At 37.3% G+C, this 22,581-nt stretch overlaps 2 protein-coding genes across 2 annotated transcripts; both read left to right on the top strand.

The window, feature by feature from the left end:
- The first annotated feature begins 557 nt into the window (after positions 1-557).
- LOC127438740 (mesencephalic astrocyte-derived neurotrophic factor-like) lies at positions 558-7,218 on the top strand. The gene is made up of 4 exons (XM_051694563.1): positions 558-781; positions 2,634-2,764; positions 2,845-2,986; positions 6,575-7,218. Exons 1-4 carry the CDS (start codon positions 694-696, stop codon positions 6,757-6,759), a joined length of 546 nt encoding a protein of 181 aa, XP_051550523.1. The 5' UTR covers positions 558-693; the 3' UTR covers positions 6,760-7,218.
- A 747-nt stretch (positions 7,219-7,965) lies between these two features.
- Positions 7,966-13,685, top strand: LOC127438688 (putative RNA-binding protein 15B). Its single transcript, XM_051694456.1, has one exon. The coding sequence runs from the start codon at positions 8,272-8,274 to the stop codon at positions 10,711-10,713; it is 2,442 nt and encodes an 813-aa protein (XP_051550416.1). The 5' UTR covers positions 7,966-8,271; the 3' UTR covers positions 10,714-13,685.
- The last annotated feature ends 8,896 nt before the right edge of the window (positions 13,686-22,581 follow it).

Below are 22,581 nucleotides of genomic sequence, written 5' to 3'. Positions count from 1 at the left end.
TGTCGGAAAACCATGTAAATGCAAAGGTACGTGAACATGGTAATTTTTACACTTTTATTTCTCCCTGTGGGTCTGTTTTTAACAGTCATTTTATTTATAAACATATACCTTCTCTTGACTAAACATCTTTTGAATATCTTTTTAGATACGGTTAGTTTGTCACTTGTAATTTGTTGTCACAACGGAAGCCTGCTGTTTGACAATAATTTGAGAAGATAATATTTGTTTGAAATGTAAAATATTATCTAAAGTAACATTTTAAACGTTATAAAAGGCTATCAAAGTTTCATCTAAATGTTAACGGCAAAACAGTTACGAAACAAAACCATCACGGTGAACTACAAACATGGCGGTGGTGCAAACGACACGTCATCAGCCCTTAAATCGTCATCAGGAGAGTTCACCCTCAGAACCAATCAGAAGCCGCCAACTGGACTCACTCCCTGGATGAACAGAACACATCCAGTCAGACGAGAGTGCGTGTTTGGACGTCACGACACAGCCAATAGAATTACGAAGGGTGGAAACTTAACCAATCGTGTGTGAGAGCGGGCGGGCCTTTAGAATAGGAAGTGCAGTTGAATTAGTACATTGCGTGCTCCCGAACCGGTATCTTAAATGATCGTTCAAGACTGAGTCCTGAACTTTTTCATACTGTATTTAAGTAATTAGACGCGTTATTTTGCTGGTATAATGTTATGTTTAAGTGGTCTTTCGGTGGCACTGGCCCTGACGTTGGTGCCGAGCAGATGTGATGCTTTGAAAGATGGAGAGTGTGAAGGTGAGTACAATATATTCATGTCCAGTATGTTCACATTATAAACACGTGTTGGACAATTTCCTGTCAAAATCGTCTCAGATAAATTATATTTTTTAGTTAATTTGATATATTTAGTTTTACTGTTTCATATATATATATATATATATATATATATATATATATATATATATACATATATATATATTAGTATGTTGGCTCATATATTTTAAATATTTGTACAAATCCTAATATAAAATATTTTATATTTTAAAGGTATTTGTTATTTATTTGTATTGTGCATTTGTGGCAAATACTTTATGTACGCAAAGGGATTTTTTTTTTTATTATATGTTTATTGTCATATTCTAGTAAGCATTCGAATACATAATGTTACAGTATCAATAGAAACCCATGCCAATTAGCACACGCCTGTTAAAGGAATAGTTCACCCAAAAATGAAAATACTCTCATCATTTACTCACCCTCATGCCATCCCAGATGTGCATGACTTTCTATCTTCTGCTGAACACAAATGAAGATTTTTAGAAGAATGTCTCAGCTCTGTATGTTCATACAATACAAGTGAATGGTGATCAGACCTTTGAAGCTCCAAAAAGCACATAAAGGCAGCGTAAAAGTAATACACAACACCAGTGATTAAATCTATATGTTCAGTAGCGATATGATACGTGTGGGTTAGAATCAGATCAATATTTAGGTCCTTTTTTTTTTTTTTACTATAAATCTCCACCTTTGACCAGCCCCAACCAATAGGTGGCAGTATGCACGAAGAATGCAAATCACAAAAAACAAAAGAAGAAGAATGTGAAAGTGGAGATTTATAGTAAAAAAGGACTTAAATATTGATCTGTTTCTCAGCCACACTTATAATATTGCTTCAGAAGAAATGGATTAAACCACTGGAGTCGTATGGATTACTTCTGTGCTGCGTTTATGTGGATTTTGGAGCTTCAAAATGTTGGTACCCATTCACTTCCATTGTATGGACCGACAGAGCTGAAATATTCTTCTTAAAATCTTTATTTGTGTTTAGTAGAAGAAAGAAAGTCATGGATATTAGGATGAGAAAATTATTTTTCATTTTTGGGTGAACTGTTCCTTTAAAATAACACATGTTTAGTATATCCTATATACTATCCTGAGATGCTGAAATGTGAGCACACTTAAAAAATAAATTTAAAAAAAGACTAGTAAGATTTACTTAATTTTTATTTCGCAAGCTTATTAATTATTCAAGCCCAGTGCATACTGGGAACACCAGCTTTGAAAAGTTAAAATAATTGATTATTTACTAGTGAAATTTACTCAAATTAGAAAATAAATATAACAAAGTTTTCTACTTTAAGATTGATACATGATGACACATTGTAAATATCAAATATCAATCATAATTAATATTTATTTATAAGCTAGAGCATTCATTTTTACATGTTTGACTGTAGAACTTCATATTTTCAAGTTCACTCTTAAACTAACTTGTTCAATGTAGAAAGTACTTAATCTTTTCTGCTATATTTACTTCTATGAAATCTTTTTTTTTTTTTTTCTCGGTAGAGGAAAGATTGTTAATTAAGATATAGGCCTATAAATGACATATTCTGAAAATCATAAATGTGACCAATTTAATACTCAAATTTTCTAGTACAGCAACTACAAATAGTCAGGGAAAACCTGGAAAAATCGTGATTTCCAGACCTAGCAATTAGTAAAACCGTAGTGGACATTTCTGTAGTGAATTCACCTTTTTTCTAGTTATGCTCTGCTCAAATAAATGTAAGTTTTCACATTATTTCCACAGCAGTGCCACCTAATTTTGACATGTGAACTTTTATTTATGAATTTGGCATTACAGTTTGTGTGGGATTCCTGGATCGGTTTTACCAGTCACTTAAAGTCAACAACAATGTCAAGTTCAACAGTGAAGCCATTGAAAATGCTCTTCTGAAAGCTTGCCAAGAAGCCAAAGGGAAAGAAAACCGCTTTGTAAGTGTGTGTTTTGTGTGATTGTTTTATTCTGCATTATTTCAATGCATTTATACTGTATTCTGTTGTTGTGTGTGAAGTGTTATTATATAGGCGCAACAAGTGATGCAGCTACAAAAATAATCAATGAAGTTTCCAAACCGATGAGTTCCCATATGCCAGCAGACAAGATCTGTGAAAAGCTGAAAAAGAAGGACAGTCAGATCTGTGAACTGAAATATGGTATGTTGAAAAGTTCATTTGCTTATGAAAATAGTCTCCTACGTTGATTAATGTATTGCTGCTGTCTAGTGGTTGATCGATGTGGATATCAGAAACCAAGAATTTACATGTTACCATAAGAACTGTATGCCAGCATTTCAAAAATGGATTCTGTTTCCTCTAAACAAAAAAAATAAATAAAAAAATAAAGTGTGAAATACCTTGAAGTGTACCTTTGCGAAATACCTTTAAACAGCTTTTATAAAAATCCCTAAACCAATACCAAAATTATCAATTGCAACACCTCCCAGAGCTTTCAAGCTACATCCACCAAACTTGGCAGAAACCTTCAGACTATTCTTTCTTGGGTTGCCATGTCTTTTATAACTGATCGGACTTACGGTTTTCCTGTAATGGACAATGGAAAATCCTCAATCTCGTAGACTCTCATTGACTGTTCAAACATGCCAAGACTCTAATAGAATCTTTGTGATTTCAAACTCCAACTGTCGAAACTAACTAACTTTGCCACCTTTTCCCTGAACGCGGAAGCGCTCCGCGATTCGACTGTTTTCAGTTTCCGGTCTCCAGTGTTTTCACTCGCATTGGCGGATAATGCAACGTTTAAGGTATTACATTTGTAAAAATTGTCAAAAAACATGCCAATACTTCAGAGTCGAGATGACAGTTTTTTTTATAGACTGTGCCTCACCTGTGTGTAGATGACATGAAGTGATGGTGAGAGATAAGTTACGCTGATATCATTAATTTTTTGAGTTGTTATGACAGCCAACAGCTGCACAAGTTGAGCCTGAAATTCATTTTTACACCAAGTAACACTTAAATGGTTGTTGTTCTTCTCTGGATTGCTCATTTTGGCAGTTTTTACTTGGCGTCTCGAGACCAGAAATACAAAACAGGCAATTAGAATCATCATGGCGCTGCCCAGTGGTTGCTCAGGAAAACTGTGGATTAACTATATAGAACATCATAGCCATACCAAAGTCTTTCTAGCAAGTCAGTCCACTGTGGGACATCTTTGGAACACTCTCGGGAGGCTGTTTCCACTCATGCCAGTGCAGCTTCTATCTACTTGAATGGAGAAAGACCAAAATCTCAAAAACGGTTGGTCAAGATTACAATCAAAGAACATATTTCAAATCAGAAATAAAATCTGACAATACTGTTATCACAAATTGTGATTCTTTCCTGTTCGTGTAGCTAGTGTGCATGCATGTTCTAGAGTTGATTTACAGGTGATGTACAGTTGCAATCAAAATTATTCAACCCCCCTCACCAGCAATACATTCTGCTGATGTGAATTAAAACACATCAACTAAAACCTCAGTGAACAAAGTAAGTTTTTAATACACATTTGAGTGATTTTAGAACAAAGAGTTCAGTTTACCCAAATTTTAGAATAGAAAATAACTCATTCTCTCCACAAATGTCATGTCAAAAATATTCAAACCCCAAAGTCAGTCATTTGTGGAGCATCCTTTATCCTTAATAACAGCAAATAAATGTTTCAGGTAAGTGTTCTCAGGCTTCGGACACCTCACTTTTAGAATTTTTACACATTTCTCATGAGCAAAAGCTTCCAGCTCAATGACATTCTTTGGTTTCTGTGCTGCCACTGCTTCCTTAAAATCCCAACAAAGGTTTGCAATGGGATTTTAATGATGGACTGAAAGGGCCATTTAAGGACTTTCCACGACCTATCCCTGAACCAGATTTTGGACAACTTGGATGTATCCTTGGTGTTATTGTCTTGCTGGAAAGTCCAGTGATTACCAAGCTTCAATTTACACACTGAAGGCATCACATTTTTCATGCCAAAATGGCGTGATACATGAAAGAATCCATGGTGTCAGTCACATAGTCAGGATAGCCGTTTCCTGCAGCCGCAAAACACCCCCATAACAGGACTGACTCACCTCCATGCTTGACTGTGGGGATGGTGTTGTTCTTATCATCACCTTGACATCTTACTCCAGACGTACTGCTGACCCATGGGTCTAAAACTCATTTTCAGTTTAGTGTCATACATCTATAAAACCTTCTTCCAGGACTCTACAGGTCTTTCCAAATTCCTTCTTGAATATTCAAGTCAACATTTCCCTTGGTGAAGTTTTGCTTTCTTCCACACCACAAGAAGGTTGCTGCTGTACCATATAAAAAAAAAAATGTATGAATGTTGTTGCCAACTTTGTCTATTGGAAATTGAAGTGCCTTGGAAATGTACTTTTAGCCATGACCTTTCTTGTGTAATGAAATAATCTCCTCTATTAGCTTTTGAGACAGCTAATTTTTAATTGCATTTTTAACATAGAAATGCATTTTTGCTTACAATGCTAAACTTAAATTTTAAAACTTAAATAAGTGCCATTGCAGATTGATGACTTAATTTTGTTTTAAAACAATTACTTGTGTAGCCTTACATATTTAAGAAATAGCTACATGCAATAGGGGTTGAATAATTATGACATGGCTGTATTTTTAAAAAATCCTGCTATTTAGAAATATTAGGTTATATATTCACACTATGACTTTTAATGTGTCACTCAACTGATATAAATATAAAGTTTAAAGATTCTGGGTCATCAAAAGCTTACCTTTGTAAATCCTTACTGTCTTGTGGGGGTTGAATAATTTCGATTGCAATTGTATGTATCTAAAAAGTGATTGGCTCTTTAAAATGTAAGATGGGACTTTCTACATCAGCTGATCGTTGGGTGCTCAGAGCTGCTTGTTTTAGCGTTCCAATTTCTCCCATTCATTTTAATAAAAGTGGCCCATTTCTGCGAAATAATCTCTGGCTGTACCTAGAAACTAGCCAGAACACCCTAGCAATCAAATAGAACAGCTCAGCAACACCTAGCAACCATCCAGAACAGCCTGGCAATGCCTAGCAACCAGCCAGAACACCCTAGCAACCACTTGGTCTGTATGAATTTCTGTTGGCCTGTATAACCTTTAAACTGCAAATGCTTAAATCTATTTCAAACAGGGCTTTGCCAAGCTAATATTGAAGTTTGTCTTGACAAACGTAACTAGTCTAGTTGTAATTATTGTGCTTACAGTTTTCATGACCTCATATCTATTGAAAGACTTCATGGAATATTTGCACATTGAAAAATGAATTGTGAAATCAAAGTTCATTATGAATGTTTACCAGAATCTAAAATGATACACTTATTTCTTAAGGCCAAAGTATACTTCGGTTTTCCACGTGACGGAAATTTTGCCATCAGCTCAGAATGCGCGTAGCCCAGTTTTCAGTTTATCTACATATGCCTGCCGTTGACTGCACTAAAGCATATCACGAAGCGGTCGTAATGGATATGCGGTGAACACATCCATCTGGGAAAGGCTCAAGCACTCATGAGACATAACAGCACGCAGAAAAAAGAATACCCTAGCCTTAATTTTACTAGTTTGATTTGCCAACTTCACATTTACATAATGTATGATAACAAATGAGTCAAACTGACATTTATTTAACACCAAATGTACTCATTCCAAAAAACGCTCATGTGTTGACAAGGCTCTTGATAGATTTTACAAATGAGTTAAGAACTTCCTCTCATAGATATGTTTTTCTTCTAGATAAACAAGTGGACCTGAGCTCTGTTGACCTGAAGAAGCTGAAAGTGAAAGATCTGAAGAAGATTTTGGAGGAATGGGGAGAATCCTGCAAAGGATGTGTAGAGAAGTCTGACTTCATCCGCAAAATCAATGAGCTGATGCCCAAGTATGCGCCCAATGCGGCCAAGGCACGGACAGACCTGTAAACTCGCTGGAAATTATGGGACCCAGGCAGTGGCCAAAGGCATTTGGGGTGGAAGATTTGCGCTGTACATCTGACCAACCACCTAGCAGTGGGGTTCGCATTGTGTTGTCACTTTACCAGGTCTCCAGGGGTAAACTTCAAGAATTCAAATACACACATTTCCATGCAAATACAAGACCTTTAATTTATGACTTGCGACACATGCAGGCTAGTTTTGAGTAACATCCACCACAACCTGTGCTTGCCTCCTGATGTTATGGGTAATATATTTGACACACTTTGCATAGTTTGATTTGATATTTTTCTTTTTGAGGGTATAGGCTTTCTTAGTTGATTCGCATTATATGAAATAGCTGGGGGAGTCTCGCCTTCGAAATGTGTGGGCCACTTTGAGTGGACTTTGCTGTAAAATGTGTTTATTATAGTTATACTGTCTTTTTCATTAAAAGAAGAAAACAAATTTGTCTTGTCCTATTATTTTTTTGAGGTTGTACTTTGAACATGGTATCTTTTTACGCCTTTGTTGTGGCCATGAACTTTTGTATGTAAACCACATTTTATTATCCAAATTAAATTTCCCTTAGAGGATTAATAAAGCTTATTTGTCTACCTATATAGAATGTCATGTAAATATATTTGTAAAATCACGTTTCAAATACGTACTTGCACAGAATGTCGATTGATTTTACTGGCTGTATTATGTGGTCACACTGGCTATGTTGGTAATTGCGTAAGACTTACAAACTATATTGCAGAATCTGTATGCTGTGCATATTAAGCAAATTTTCTGTATTCATGCATACCCAGATAACCGAATGCATTTGTCAAAATGTGCATTATACAACGGAGAATACTATTGCAGCATTGCATATTGAATACTGTTTTACCTACTTTTTAAAAAATACATAGTAGGCAGGATACCATACATTGCAGTATGTAGTGTCCTTTTCCAAATATTGCCATTTTTACTCAGCTCTTTAATGAATGACACAATTATGAAAGTTCTTAATAATAATAATTTTGCGGCCTCAACATTTTATTTTTGATGTAATTTTTTTTTTTTTTTTTTTTTTTTTAATATCTAAATGACGTGTGTGTGTGTTTATACAAAACAATACAGTGTTGTTTAAAACAATTAATTATATGAACATGAGGTTTGGGAGCCAGGCCATTTCATAGTAATTTATTTATTTTCCCGTTTTTGCCATTTTATATTTATATGGAGGTTTTCCATAATTCACAACGTCACACGACGCACACAGACGTCATCTGAAGCTCCTCCCACTCATGGAACAAGCACATTCCTTTTGTCCAAGATGGCGGAATTGATGCAGCCTAGGCGACGCTAATGTTTGTGGATTTTATTTTTTTTATTCGTATAATTCAGCCTGCAGCCGAACACGTTTCCGTGCAAACCCTAGTTAAAGGCCTCCTCGCGCATGTGCAACATCTCTTGGAGATTTCACCTCGGAGCTGATTTTATATTTTTGCTGGAGCGGAGCATCACTGTAAAATGAAGCGGCAGGCCGAACGCGACGCGAGTCCGTCCAGGACGCTCGCCAAACGCGTCCGCGAGCGAGACCGGGAGCGCGAACTGAACCCGCCGCTCGCGCTGCTGCTCGCCGAAAGCCGAAATAATCACAAACGAAGCCGCAGCAGGGAGCGGGAAAAACCGCGGGTTCGAGAAGAAAGAGAGAGTCTCCACCGCCCCTATCATGAACTGGGTCTGTTGGGTCGAGCCCCGCTCCGAACAACAACAGTTCTGCCTAAAGGTAAGACCCCATCTGCAGACAAGGTGGGTACACGACTAGAATACAAGACACTACTTATAAGCAACCTTGGATCAACGCTTTCTGATGAACACATAGAGGACGGACTGTTTCATGAATTTAAAAAGTTTGGGGATGTGAGCATAAAGCTGTCTCATACGCCTGAACTGGGTCGTATCGCTTACGTCAACTTCCGACACACGGAAAAGGCGCGGGAAGCGCGCCACGCCAAAACCAGGTTGGTGCTGTATGACCGTCCACTTAAAGTTGAACCCATGTACATGAGGCGGCGCAGTTGCACGCCTCCTGATGTTAGTTATGTATCCATGCATGTTTCCACCTACACGTATAGGCAGCGGTCCCTTTCACCTGGTGCTGGGGGAAGTGCTCTCAGAGATTTGAGACCTAGACATTATGTGGATGGTGTGGGACTTAACAGGGACCGTGTTTTGGACTATTATAGTGCTTTGGAGGAGAGTCGTTGTGCATATGCATACCAGCTACCTGAGGATGACTTAAAACCAGAGGACGATCAGAGAGCCACTCGGAATTTATTTATTGGCAACTTGGATCATAACATTTCAGAGGTGGAACTACGACAAGGCTTTGACAAGTATGGAATTATTGAAGAAGTTGTGATCAAACGCCCTGCCCGTGGACAAGGTAGTGCTTATGCTTTTCTTAAATTTCAGAACTTGGATATGGCACACCGAGCCAAAGTGGCGATGCAGGGACGCATGATTAACGGAAATCCGATTAAGATTGGCTACGGCAAGGCCAATCCGACGACTCGACTGTGGGTGGGCGGACTTGGCCCAAATATCTCGCTGGCTGCTTTAGCCCGTGAGTTTGATCGCTTTGGGAGTATTCGGACCATAGACTACGTGAAAGGAGATAACTTTGCATACATTCATTATGAAAGCTTGGACGCAGCTCAGGCCGCCTGTGCGCAAATGCGTGGCTTCCCTCTTGGTGGTCCGAATCGTAGATTGCGTGTGGATTTTGCTAAGGACGAGGAAACAAGGCCATACCCTCAACAGTACCAGCCTCCTTTGCTCCCCCCTCCACATTTTGATGTTCTGCCCGATGGTTACGGACATCACCGCAGCTTGGAAAGAGAGCTACGAGCAAGGACTCGCTCACCATCGCACCCTCTGTTCATGGAGAGAGACCGAGAGCGCCTTTCTGACCGGGACTTGAGTCCGCTGAAGGGGCTTGAGCGGCGAGCGAACCCAGAGGTGTTTGGTCGGATTAAGCAGCGCAGTCGAAGCCGTAGCAGGGAACACTGGCTAAAGGAGCGAGACCTGGAACACGGCGTAGGGAAAAACTGGGAGGAACGGCGCAAACGAAGGAGCCTCAGTCCCATTGAGCGACCCATCGAAGAGCGCAGAAGGTCAAAAATCCGGGGAGGGGCACCCTCAACCCCTGAGGACAGCCCGGACCGGGGATGTGGTCGCCTTCCAGACTCCACTTCTGAACCTCTAAATCACACTCCTGACATCAGCAGACACTCCAGTGATGGATGTCCCCTGCAGGACGAATCTTTGCATCAGAGGAGAGACAGTGAACGTGATCGCAATCATCGCAAAAATGAGAGTGACCCTGACTCCCAGACTGACAAATCCAAAATGGACTCCAAAAAGCCCAGCACACTCTCTGAATACGCCCAGATGCTGAGTTGCGTATGGCATGGTTCTCTTGTCCTTAAAAACAGCTGCTTCCCCACAAACATGCACATGCTTGAGGGTGGTGCAAGCTTTCTAAACTCCCTCATGAGAGACAACCAAGCAGGCGGTTCCAAGATCACGCAACTTAAAATTGCTCAACGGCTAAGATTGGATCAGCCAAAACTGGATGAGGTGACTCGTCGCATCAAGCTGGGCAGCCCAGACGGTTACGCTGTCCTTCTCGCCGTCCAGGGGCCCATGGACAGGGACGCCCCTCCTCCAGAACCAGGCCTTCAGCATCGCCTTCTCCGCAACTTGGTGACATACCTCCGGAACAAGCAGGCAGCAGGGGTCATCAGCCTGCCCCTTGGAGGTCCAAAAGAGAGGGAAATGGGGGGCATGTTGTACGCCTTCCCTCCTTGTGACTTCTCGCAACAGTATCTTCAGACTGCTCTAAAAACTATCGGAAAACTTGAGGAAGAGCACCTGGTCATTGTGGTTGTTAAAGACTCATCTTAACACTTCTATTCCAACACTTCACTTTCCACAGATATTATGCATTTTTATTTTAGGTAGTTGTACCTTTTTACTTTAAAGGGATAGTTCAACCAAAACTAAAAATTCTGTCATCATTTACTAATGTTGTGTTCCACGGAAGAAGGTAAGTAGTACTGGTTTGAAGCAAGAAGGCGAGTAAAAGATTTTAAGAATTTTCCAGTATACTAAACCAGTGTTCCCTTCTTAAAAGGTTTTGAAAATTTGAATAACATTCCTCCATCAAGCTTTTTTTTTATATATAAAATAATACAGTACATTAGTTTTAAATTTGTTTTATGTCAAGGAATTTTAAATTTGTTTCTCTCAGCAGTGTTCCAAATTTTCATTGTGTCCTATTTACAAAACTTTTTTGAAGTTAAATCCAGAAGACAATTTGACTGAAGTTCTCCTACAGTGGTTCATTTATAAGGAATATAAAACAAATTGGGCCTTATTCCTGAAACAAAAAAAAAAGAGCATTACAAAATTCAGTGTAAATTGTTTTGTAAGGTCATTGCTGCGTACTTTGTCACAACCATTTAAGACCAATACAAGAATGGGTCTGCGAACGATTAATCTAATTATTTTTGCCTGTGTGTTATGCATCAGGAACAGTGACGGTATTCAAGTGCAATAATTATTTGTGGCTATTTAACTTCGTAACACATTCACCCAACAGTCCTTTCCTCACAAATTACATCCATTTGACCATTTTTACTTACCAGATGGGGGCCTAGACAAACGCAATGGTGCAAATCATATATAAATCCTTTAAGTAAATTGACTTGTGCAATTTAATGCAACGATTTATGTAAGAATGGTTTTACAAGCGATTTACACACTTGTTTGTTCTGCTTATGTTAAATGAATGCGGCCTAATGACTTCAAATTAGTTTTCTAATTGGTTTGTGGCTTTTTACTCTGCAACAAACTCACTCACATAACAGTTCTTAGCTTCTTCAGAAATATACAGTACTTGAGAAAGGCAGTTTTTTTTTTCTAATTCATGTCAGGTGAGGCGTTTGTGTCATAACTGATGGCATCTACCTCTTTAATCATGTAACGCATCAGGTATGTTCGACATAATGAAGATGACAAGCTGTCTTTGAGTCCACTGCAATTGTTTTGTGTTGTTTGTAATATGCAACAGAAGGTCATGTGACCATACGTGTATCTTTACTGATCAAGAACTGATTGGATTTATGGATCCAAACACACTAATGTTTGTAAACATTACGAACACTACGGTTTAAGCTTATGTAACGGTTTGTTTGTATACTGAAATGTCTGTTAAAGGGGTAGTTCACCCAAAAATGACAAATCTGTATGAGGGTTTGTAAAGGTGACGGAATTGAAACTTTTTTTGGTGTACCATCCCTTTAAGCCTTAAGTTTTTGACTGTCCTTCATTGAATGACTTTGCCATTTCATTTTAACCAGTGGTAAATTGAGGTAGTGTCCATTTTAAACAAGTGCTATTCTGGGAGTTTTAAAATGTCTAGCGATTGAGTTTTGTAATCATGTATAAACCTGAATCAAGCGTTATTTCTAGGTTTTCGCTATTAATGAAGGGATTTGAAAAATCCACCCACCAACACTACATCCCTTTGCACTGAACGGTTATTTCCCATTGTTTCCTTTTAATTGTGTTCTGCTATTTTACTCGCTCTTTTATTTTTTTTTTCTGTATGCAAAATATGTATAGCATATAAACATGCAAGTAAACATTTCATGTTCCTGTTTTTAAGTCTTACCTCTTGTCTTTATTTGCAAATCAGTGCGTTCTTTTTTAACATTTAATAGCAAAGATGTCAGACCTGCTTTCATAATGAAGATGAGCGGCCAACAAATGTGATTTCTCATTGCTAAGCATATGTCCTGTCTCCATAGTTACCTCTCCATCTCAAATATTGCCTACAAAACAAGTTGTGAAGGTTAAAGTGGTATCCAGGCAACTGCATCCATCATTAAAAAAAAACTTTCAGATTCCAGAGTTCAAATGAGGCCTAGCTGTGCGGATGCTTGAATAACCACTAGGTGGCATTGTCGTCATAAAAAAACAACACTTAACTCATCATATGAAACCAGCTCATCCCTGCTGTGCACGTGGGAAATTGCTCAAGGGAAAACAGTCATTGCTGTGCATATTAAACATGTGCTGAGACATTGTTGCCACATTTAAACCAATTCGAAAGCAGTCTTCATTTATGCGCCCTATGCCAGCATGCAAATTAAGCAGTTTTGCATTTGATATTTATGTTGTTTAATATGTAGATCTACATGACACCTTGAAATTAGCCTGGACTATATCCTTAATTAGCTCTTTTATCAATGGCAGATTGAGTGAATCTAAATTGAGCATTCTGCTGTTGTTGACCCCTGCTAGATGTTTATTCCTTAAGCTTTCCTGCTGACCCAACTAACTCAAGAAGCCTAAGAGTCACTTAATTGACTGGACCGCCTGCTCTCAAGGTGTCAGGCAATTCATGGAAATCAGTCATTTATAGTGGATTTTGTGTTAGCACATGTCCATTTGCCAACAAATGTACTAAAGCAGTCCTCTGACATCTGCTGTTCTGTGCTAGAGAACTGTAATTCATGGGTCTAAGGTTTTGATAGATAATGAACTGAATCAAGGCCATTGTTATTGTGATTATTTGATTAACAATATATACTTATTAGTGTAAGTATTTCGTTTTATAGTGCAAGGCATTTCCAATGTATTTTTGGCCATGCATAATAGCATTCAATATCATACGGTACAGGACGAGCATTATTTAATTTCTAACAGATATTTAGTTAGTTTACAAACATATAAACGTAGTATAAAAATAAAATCCATATATCATGTATATTAGCTAAATTACTTATTTGGACAATTGCTGTCAAATATTTTTGTGAAATGATGACTGCTAAACTGCGTAAAAGGCACAGCTACATTTGTTTGTCTTGGTAAAAAAAACAATAAAATAAGTAAATAAAAGAAAATAAAAGGCTATAGAAGATTATCACTGTTCATGCCCAGGAATTTTATTTATTTATTTATTTTTTAACACTGAACATGTTGACCTTTTGTACCAAATGCCCCAATAGCGGGTATATTGGAACTATATGGGGAAAGTTGTCACAATTAAACCTGTCATTAAACCAGTGGTGTAGGGTTAATGTGAACTTTGGGAGGTGAGGGCCCATTGTACATAGGGCCACTGTTTGTTCCTGGCAGGCAGTAGATGCCCTACCCAAGAGCTAAAACAAAAATATAATGATAGTGCAAATTTACTTTGGAGGGTAGAATTCACAAAGCTTATTCTAGTTTAAGAGGGCTTTGATCTAATGTTTAAAACCAACATAGACAAACTCTGCTAGAGAAAACCTACATTTGCACAATTGGATTTAAAACTCCAAATCTTATTGTTGCTGAGATGGCCCTTGCAACAACATCCCTGTGTGACAACTAGCCCTTGTCTCCCCAGTATTATTGGAACATCAGCTGGTAATTTTAAACTGGTCACTATTACACTTATTACATGGCTACATAATAAATAATAATAATAAAAAAACCTTGAAATTATTTTGTGTGGGGCGAAAGAGACTTCTAGGTTAAACGAGACGTGAAACTAACACATGGAAATCGCTGTCCTGGGACAACAGTCAAATATAGGGTTTTGTGGTCGTTATACAAAACTATTTTTCTGCTGATATGTTATGATTAAACAATAAGAATCAAGCATTCCAGAGATACATGTAATAATGTTTGTTAATGACATTAATAAAAGTTAAGATGTATAGATTTTTTTTTTTTTTCACTTATGCAGTTCTTCTGAATTTCTGATCCGCATCTTCTAAATTACACGGACACAAGATATTTTTAAATCTTCTTTCCAAACTTAAATTTAAAAGCACAGTGGAGGGCTAGACTGAATTCTCAAAACAACTATTTGTCACAGATGCCTTTTTTATTGACGTTGATGGATCCTTTGAAGCAGCACTTGAAAGGGTTTTTTGGAAAAGCATCTTTCCATGGTGTGCTGAGACAGCAGCTAGCCTGACCTGTATATGTCTAATCGTTTTAGTATGCGCTGTTGCAGTGCAATACATTAATGTCTACAGTTCATTTCAACCCAGTAATATAATATTAATCGAAATGGCGAGACAAACTAAAAATGTCACATTAAGGACTCGGGTACTTATCCAGATCATATGCCTGAACAACAATTCGTACCGACAAAATGAATTCTGTTCCTGTAACAATGGAACAGATTTCAGATATCCAAGGGCAAGAAAAATGAACTATTGAAACTCGTTTTAATGAGAATGCAATCATTAAAAATGTGTTTGAAATATTAGGTTGAGTAAACGGTGACAGAAAACCTGGGTGAGCTATTCCATTCCTCTAATTCCATCTCATTACCTAATTGTTTTGACCTTTTCTCGTCTCTGATCAATGCAAGGGTCACGAGTTTGTTCCCCCGGGCGAGGACAGGGCTCGGGTGTTTCGGGGGTTTGGCCAGTTGCTGGTAATAGTCCATCGACCCAGAGCACTTCACTGTAAGCTAGCCCGATGCTCTTACAGCCCAGGAAATGGAAGACAAAAGTAATGAAATATTAATGTGGAATCATGAGAAGTCCAATGAAATCCATTAAAGCAGGAAAAATCAATGAAACATGGCCCCACAGCATCTCAGTTCTGACCGGATCTGCCGATGTTGTATTCTTCATCTTTATGAACCCTTGGTAAGAACATACAGGAACAAACCAATTCTAAAACACAGCCTTTACTGACACTTGGGGCCTGCAACCAATTAAAGAGATTGTTCATCCACATTAAAAACTCTATGCCAAATTTCAAATTAACATCTGGGCTTGATGTTGACTGTTGTTTCTTATCATATATCCACAGATCAGCCAGAATATTTGACATCCAACATCAAAACTGATACCAAATCTGCTGCTGTAAACCCTATGATCCATGCAAATCATCCTGGAGTCATTTAGGTGGCAGGTGTGCCAGCACGGCTTCCTGGAAAAGCTCACTGGATATGGTGCAACCACAACATCACCAGCAGCCACAGTGACTCTTACGCCTTCCGGATGATGTCAGCTGAACCTCTTTGGAGCCTGGGCTTTGCATTCTGTTGAGCAGGCAGGCGGCCGGGTGGCTTTTGGCCATCGCTATCTGTGACATACCTACCTTATCGCTTTAAGCATTGTTGTACGACTACAAAGAAAGCTTCTCACCGTTGTCGAGAGCTTATGGCACTGTCTCACAAATCCAACTCAGTTAGGGCAGGGACAAGAGGAGGAATCTTCTCGAAACAATTGCCGGCTGTTTTATCCCAGTGAGGTTGCTGGTTTATTTTTAAACCATGAAGCAGCAGGCACAATAGAACAGGCCTATGCACTGTACAGATACAGCGCCTAAACAGTCTTCTTATTGCAGATGGGTGAGTCTCACGAAACATGCTCAGGTCTCATTTCACACCAAAATAAAAAATAAAAAGTCTATTTTCAGGACTATTTAGACGGTCTGCATTGTGACAATACTTACAAAAATTAAGATGTCCAGGCACTTTTTTTGTGTTATTCCCATATTTCTTAATGGTGATTCTCAATTGATTACCATTACTTATTTTTTCTTTTGTTCTGTGATTTTTGTTTTATTTCTTTTTTAAATCAGCATAACTTAAAGGTAGTACTTTAATAGTACTAATACAGCCATGGGGTGTAATTACTCTACAATTTATATATATATATATATATATATATATATATATATATATATATATATATTTTTTTTTTTTTTTTTATGTTATACAAATTTTTTTTTTCAATTACAGCCATGGTTTTCAACCAGTAAACCATGGAGAAGATATGTGTAAGTACATAATTTTCTAAAAAAAAAACAAAAAAACATGACTTCAATAACTATTGGAATTATTCTCAATTACTACTTACTACTACTTACTACTAATTACTCCCATTTACAATCTGTTACAAAGAAAATAGGTTTTATATAGGGTCCACGGGTGGGTTGAAAGTCTGGGTGGGGTCACGGGTGGGTTGAAAGTCCGGGTGGGGTCCCGGTATTATATATATATATAGAGAGAGAGAGAGAGATACTTCTGTCAAATGATCTTGATTGCAAATTAAAGACATTTAAAGATATATTTTTAATAAGAGATGATCACATTTAAGAAAAATCCAAGAAGCAGTTTGTGTCAACAGTTTGTTTTATGCAACACTGGTCTATCACTTTTTAGGTGGTCTTAGGGGGAGTGTATGGATCCCATCTCTAATTAGAAATAAATGTTTATAAAGCATGCTTTACAATAGGGAGACTGTCAGAGGGGAGCTGTTTGAACTTATGATACGGTTAGGGTTTTAAAAAGCGTAGGCAGTCTATAAAGCAGTTATTAGCTGCAATTAAGCTTATGTAATCATGAGTCAATGAACTCATGCTGTCAATGCTTTAATGAATAATTTAATAAATACTTTTTTATGAAGTCCTGGTTTGTCCCATAACCCACACATAGAATGGCAACAAAACTGCCTTTATAGTTGAATGACCTCAGATTGATGATCATTACAGTCATAGCACTGAAATGTAAGTTAACTTATGTTGTTGTTCGTTAATCTCTTGCTTTTAGTTTCATGTTACCTTGACGAGTGCTTTGACAGATAGCTTGTGCTATTCTTTTTTTTTTTAACCAAGTTAACATGGTCAGTGGCACAAATTAGCTTATTTAGTGACCTAGAGATCTTAAATATTTCTTATCTTTTTTTCATGTAACATTTCTTTGTTGACAAATGTAGAACTTATTTCCAGATTTAAATTAGATTGTGATTCCCGGATTTTCAATGTGGACTTCATAATATGACAATTTTCATTTTACACACCATCTAATACTTGCAGGAAGTATGCACTGAATATGTTTTGATGACACAGATTAACCTTAAATAGTCTGTGATAACAAAATGAAAAGAGGCCAATCATTTTGTTCACACAATACTTGTTTGTTGGACTGAATATATATATATATATATATATATATATATATATATATACACACACACACACAACGTGTAATGTTGTATTGGTAAGACAGAACAGTAACTTTAGCAGTACAGATCAGACATGTACATTGTTAGTTCATGATACCTAATTCATTTTCTAATGTTAAATACAACTCTATTGTAAGTGTTACCAAAATAACAAGTAGTCCTTTACATTAGGCAAGCTTCATTAAGAAAAAAAGTTATCTTATGTTATTAATGCACCTAACAATGCTGCTGACTGACTACTGATTTAGTTTATTATTTGTTTGTGTATAGAAAGACCTAAGATTTCCAAAGACACCCATTATTAAGTGCATATAGACACCAGTACATCTTTACATTAAAAGGTTTGGTCTGCTATTTCTTTCCCTGAACAGAGGCTCCAGGCGAGCAGATGGTGACTGGGGCTCAAGGTGCTCCACCTCCTCCTGTTTCAGGACCCTGATTGATCCTGGTTTCTGATTGTCCTCATGGAGAATCGGGGCGTGCATGTCCCTCTGGGACACTGGAAAGGAAACTTCTCAGGCCTTTGATTTGAGGTGAAGACTTTTAGGGTATTGGATTGAGGATCACTATTACAGAGACAAAGGGAGTGGGAGGGGTTTGCTGTCAGCACAAAGAAATGTCATTCAGCCCAGCTTAGTTCTGTAGAAGGCCTGTGTTGATAACCAGGTCATTCAGTGGTGCCTTTTACAGTTTGTTTTGCATGAATATGAATAGCTTGATAAATAAGCCTGTGTGTTCAATGGACTTTTCTGAATGAACATTTGGGACAGGCCCCTGTCACAAGATGAATGGATAATCACTTAACATGCACAGACCTCTGGCATTAGGCCTGTTTCACATCGCAAGCACAAGTGGCGTGTATTTATTTTGCTGCCCATATCAACAGGTGACAGCATTCACACTGTATATGCAAGCGGCACGCCACTACCTAGAAGCAGTGTAAGTGCAAGCATAATTTTGGCACTCAGTGGGCTAAGCTTAGCAGACAATACATTGAAAATACACACATTTTTCACAATATTTTCAATATAGGCTATATTGAAAGGAAATAAAAGTAATGGAAAAAATTACATACCCATTGGGCATTTTCATGAAACACAAGCAGAATCAATTTCTTTATAAATTGTATATTGTATGTAACAATAAATTGTATGTAAATCAATGAGACAATTTAGTTAAGAATTACGTCATGAACAATTTACACACAATTTACAAAAAAGTTTCATGAATAAAGCCCATTGTTTGAAAAAAAAAAAAAAAAAAATATATATATATATATATATATATATATATATATATATATATATATATATATATAATCAATGCAAGTTACATACCCAGTGAAAGGTACATAGACAGTTTCTATTAAGTAAATTTGACTGAATTTTGATGATTAAGCTGGAACTTTGAACCTAGTCTCATAGAATGAACTTACATTAACTATATTTTTGCATACTGACTTTTACATGCCACGTTCTGCGTTTCGCTGCAATTTCCTGGTGAAATGAACACTAGAGGCGCTACAACAACTGTGTGTTTTAATCATTTCCACACAAATCACGACTACAACGGCTGATTATGACATTATAAACGCATATTTTTCACACATCATTTGGAAAACAAAAAATTTTAACACTTGTGTTACAGACCCGCCTACATTTACACACTTATTCCAGCGTGATTAGCTTGCGCGGTAGCTCACCTCATAGTGTGTTGGACTCTTTGGACTCTGAAGACTGCAGTTCGAGATGAGTCAAGCACACAAGCTCACACATGAGATGACAGTGTCACAGAAGCAACACAAGTTGATGTGGTTGCTTCAGAAAGTGTGCTTTTTATTTCTCATTTTGGTTTAAGATGCTATTGTTTAGGTTTAGGCATTGGTTTAGAGTAAAGGATGTATGTTTTGTTGTTGAAGTTGATTTAAAACGATGTCCAAAGAAATGGTAGACCTGTCTTGACCATTGCAATGCAACAACTTTATCGATAAATATCTAGTATACATGGTATAGCAAAGTCTTTATCGGTTGACACTTTACACTGTCACCACGATATACCGTATATCGCCATACCAACCAGTCCTAATTTTAACGTAAATGTGATCTCCTGTCCATATGTAAACCAGATTTCAGAAAGTGTGCTTTTTATTTCTCATTTTGGTTTAAGATGCTATTGTTTAGGTTTAGGCACTGGTTTAGGGTAAAGGATGTATGTTTTGGTCACTTCTCATTTGATTTTAGATCACTATTGGTTAGGTTTAAGCTAAAGTTTTAGTGTAGGGAGGTTCGTTTTACTCATTAAAACCTCCATCAAATGTTCACCTTAAAACCATGTCTGATTATGACACCATTTTATTCGCTTTTGGTGCCCCCACTGGACACTGGAAAACTGCAGCCAGATGTGTAATAAGGCACGAAATTGCATTTTGCAAAACTGTTGCCATGATGAGCAAAGTAATGTTCATGAGACCAGGCTGGGAACTTTATAGCTACACTTTTGAGGTTTGGGTTCCTTTCATTGTAGAATCATTCCCATTTGGATAAGAGATGAGCGATATAAGCTAAAACACATTCTATTGCGATATTATTGATGATGCAATGTTTTTGGGTCAGTTGCGATTTTTAAGGAAAGTGATTCAAAAACTGAAATGTTCAAAGAAATGGTAGACCTGTCTTGACCATCGCAATGCAACAACTTTATCAATAAATATCTAGTATACATGGTATAGCAAAGTCTCTATCGGTTGACACTTTATACTGTCACCACGATATACCGTATATCGCCATACCAACCAGTCCTAATTTTAATGTAAATGTGATCTCCTGTCCATATGTAAACCAGATTTCATGATCAAGTTTGCTATTGTTGTCAGTCACCCACTCCCGATAACCATTTTATAATTTATTAAAGGAAATACTCAATGTAGTATCCCAGAAATCACTTTATTTTCTGGATTGAGCCACAGCTCTATTATGCAACATCAACACAGACAGTCTGTGCGTTTACAATTCTTTTTTTTTTTTTCATTGTTGAGCCACAGTCTTCCTCTGAATATCCAAGTACAATGACACAATGCGTTATTGAATAATTGAAGGAAAAATGTCCGGTGTGGTGGATTAAATACACATCGTGCACATAGACACACAACACTGAAGCTTTCACAATACATGACCTTTTAAAAAGATACATAATAGTTTTATTCCAACTGAAATTTAAATTTTAAGGTGCATTTAAACATACTGAGTGTGATAGCACAATGCGAGCCTGCTGTTGTAATTATGTTGCATCTGCGCCTACGCAATGCTAATGCTTGCAGTGTGAAACAGGCCTTAGTTGTCTTCATAGAAAACCCTCATTGTCTCTGATTGTAGGATTGCTATATAGTTTTCTGCAGTGTGACTCACTCTCAAAGACGCATAATTACAGAGACTACAAACAAACCCACACATTCTATGTGGTGTCTTATGGATCCTTTTAATGTATAGGAGAAATGTTAAAACAAAAGACTAATTTCAGTTTCAGTTATAAAGAAGAAAGAAAGTCATGGTTTTGAAATGACATGCCAGTGAATGATGACATGTCTGGGTGAAATGTCCCTTTAAATTTGCAGTAAAAAAAAAAAACAACAAAAAAACTGGCAACTCTGGTTGCCAAATCAGAGACAGTATTTTAAATTCTGAATAAATAAATAATAATTAAACACCTTTAGCACAGGGATGTTGATTCACATTTCAAAAGAAATATATTTAGTCCTATTGCATTTCCAGTCTAAAATGTCTCTATACTTCTAACACATTTTGTGGTAGTAAACATCGTGCCACAAATGCTGTCGATTGAGCTTATCTTGTATTGAACCCCAGGATATTCTTTTCAAGAACACTTTAGCTTGTTTGTCATTGGTGAGTCTTTTGCAGTTTTTTTTCAGTTGTGACTATTTGGTCATGCACAAATGGCTTACCTGCTGAAAATGTTGGGCGTTGGCCGGGCACTGTGAGCGATTTTAAGGGGAATTGGGTCATGAATATTAATGAGTTTGTGATGCCTTTGCTTAGCCTTTGTAGAGCACCCAGTCACGTGACCTTATTAATATTAATGAGCCAACCTGGGAGGGGTGCATTCACATTGGACCCTGGTGAGGCAGCTTAATATCTCCCTGCTTGTGAATTCAAAGCAAAGTATCAAATTAAACATCTGTCTTGAATAAAAAATGTCCAGTAATTCCACAAAAGTTATTGCGCAATGTCCTCTATGTATGCTGAATTTCGCCCAAAGGCTTATATCAAAGACACTGTTTTCTGCTCATGCAAAACCATTCCACTTTTAGCCTACTTACTATAAATAATATGGTAATTTATGGTAAATTATAATATAACTTATTATCTAATTTAAATATTATACATTTATGAAGTGTACATTTCATTGTTTTAAGAATTGGGAACACAAAATATCACACATTAAAATAACAGGCAGAAAAATCTGTCATTAATGAGTAGGTGGTTTGGGGTATTTTATGTACTGTATTGTTATCTCCCAAACATATTTACATTTTTTGCAAACACTAAAACTGAAAACCCTAAGATCCTCTTTAAAAATATTACACCTGATGGGTTTGCAATATCAATCCCAGTTGCCTCTTTTAATTCAAGCTGAACTCTGTGCTCTACATACATTTACAAATCAAGTCAACACATTGCAAAAATTAATTAAACCCATTAACAGGTCTTCTGCAAAATAAATTATTATTCCCCCTATTGCCTTTGATCCTCTGTTTTTGATCTTGGAGAAATCT

Source organism: Myxocyprinus asiaticus, chromosome 50, assembly GCF_019703515.2.
Source record: "Myxocyprinus asiaticus isolate MX2 ecotype Aquarium Trade chromosome 50, UBuf_Myxa_2, whole genome shotgun sequence".
NCBI classification, from domain to species: Eukaryota; Metazoa; Chordata; class Actinopteri; order Cypriniformes; family Catostomidae; genus Myxocyprinus; species Myxocyprinus asiaticus.
Note: the sequence above shows the minus strand (reverse complement) of the source record. Positions and strands in the feature narration are given on the sequence as shown.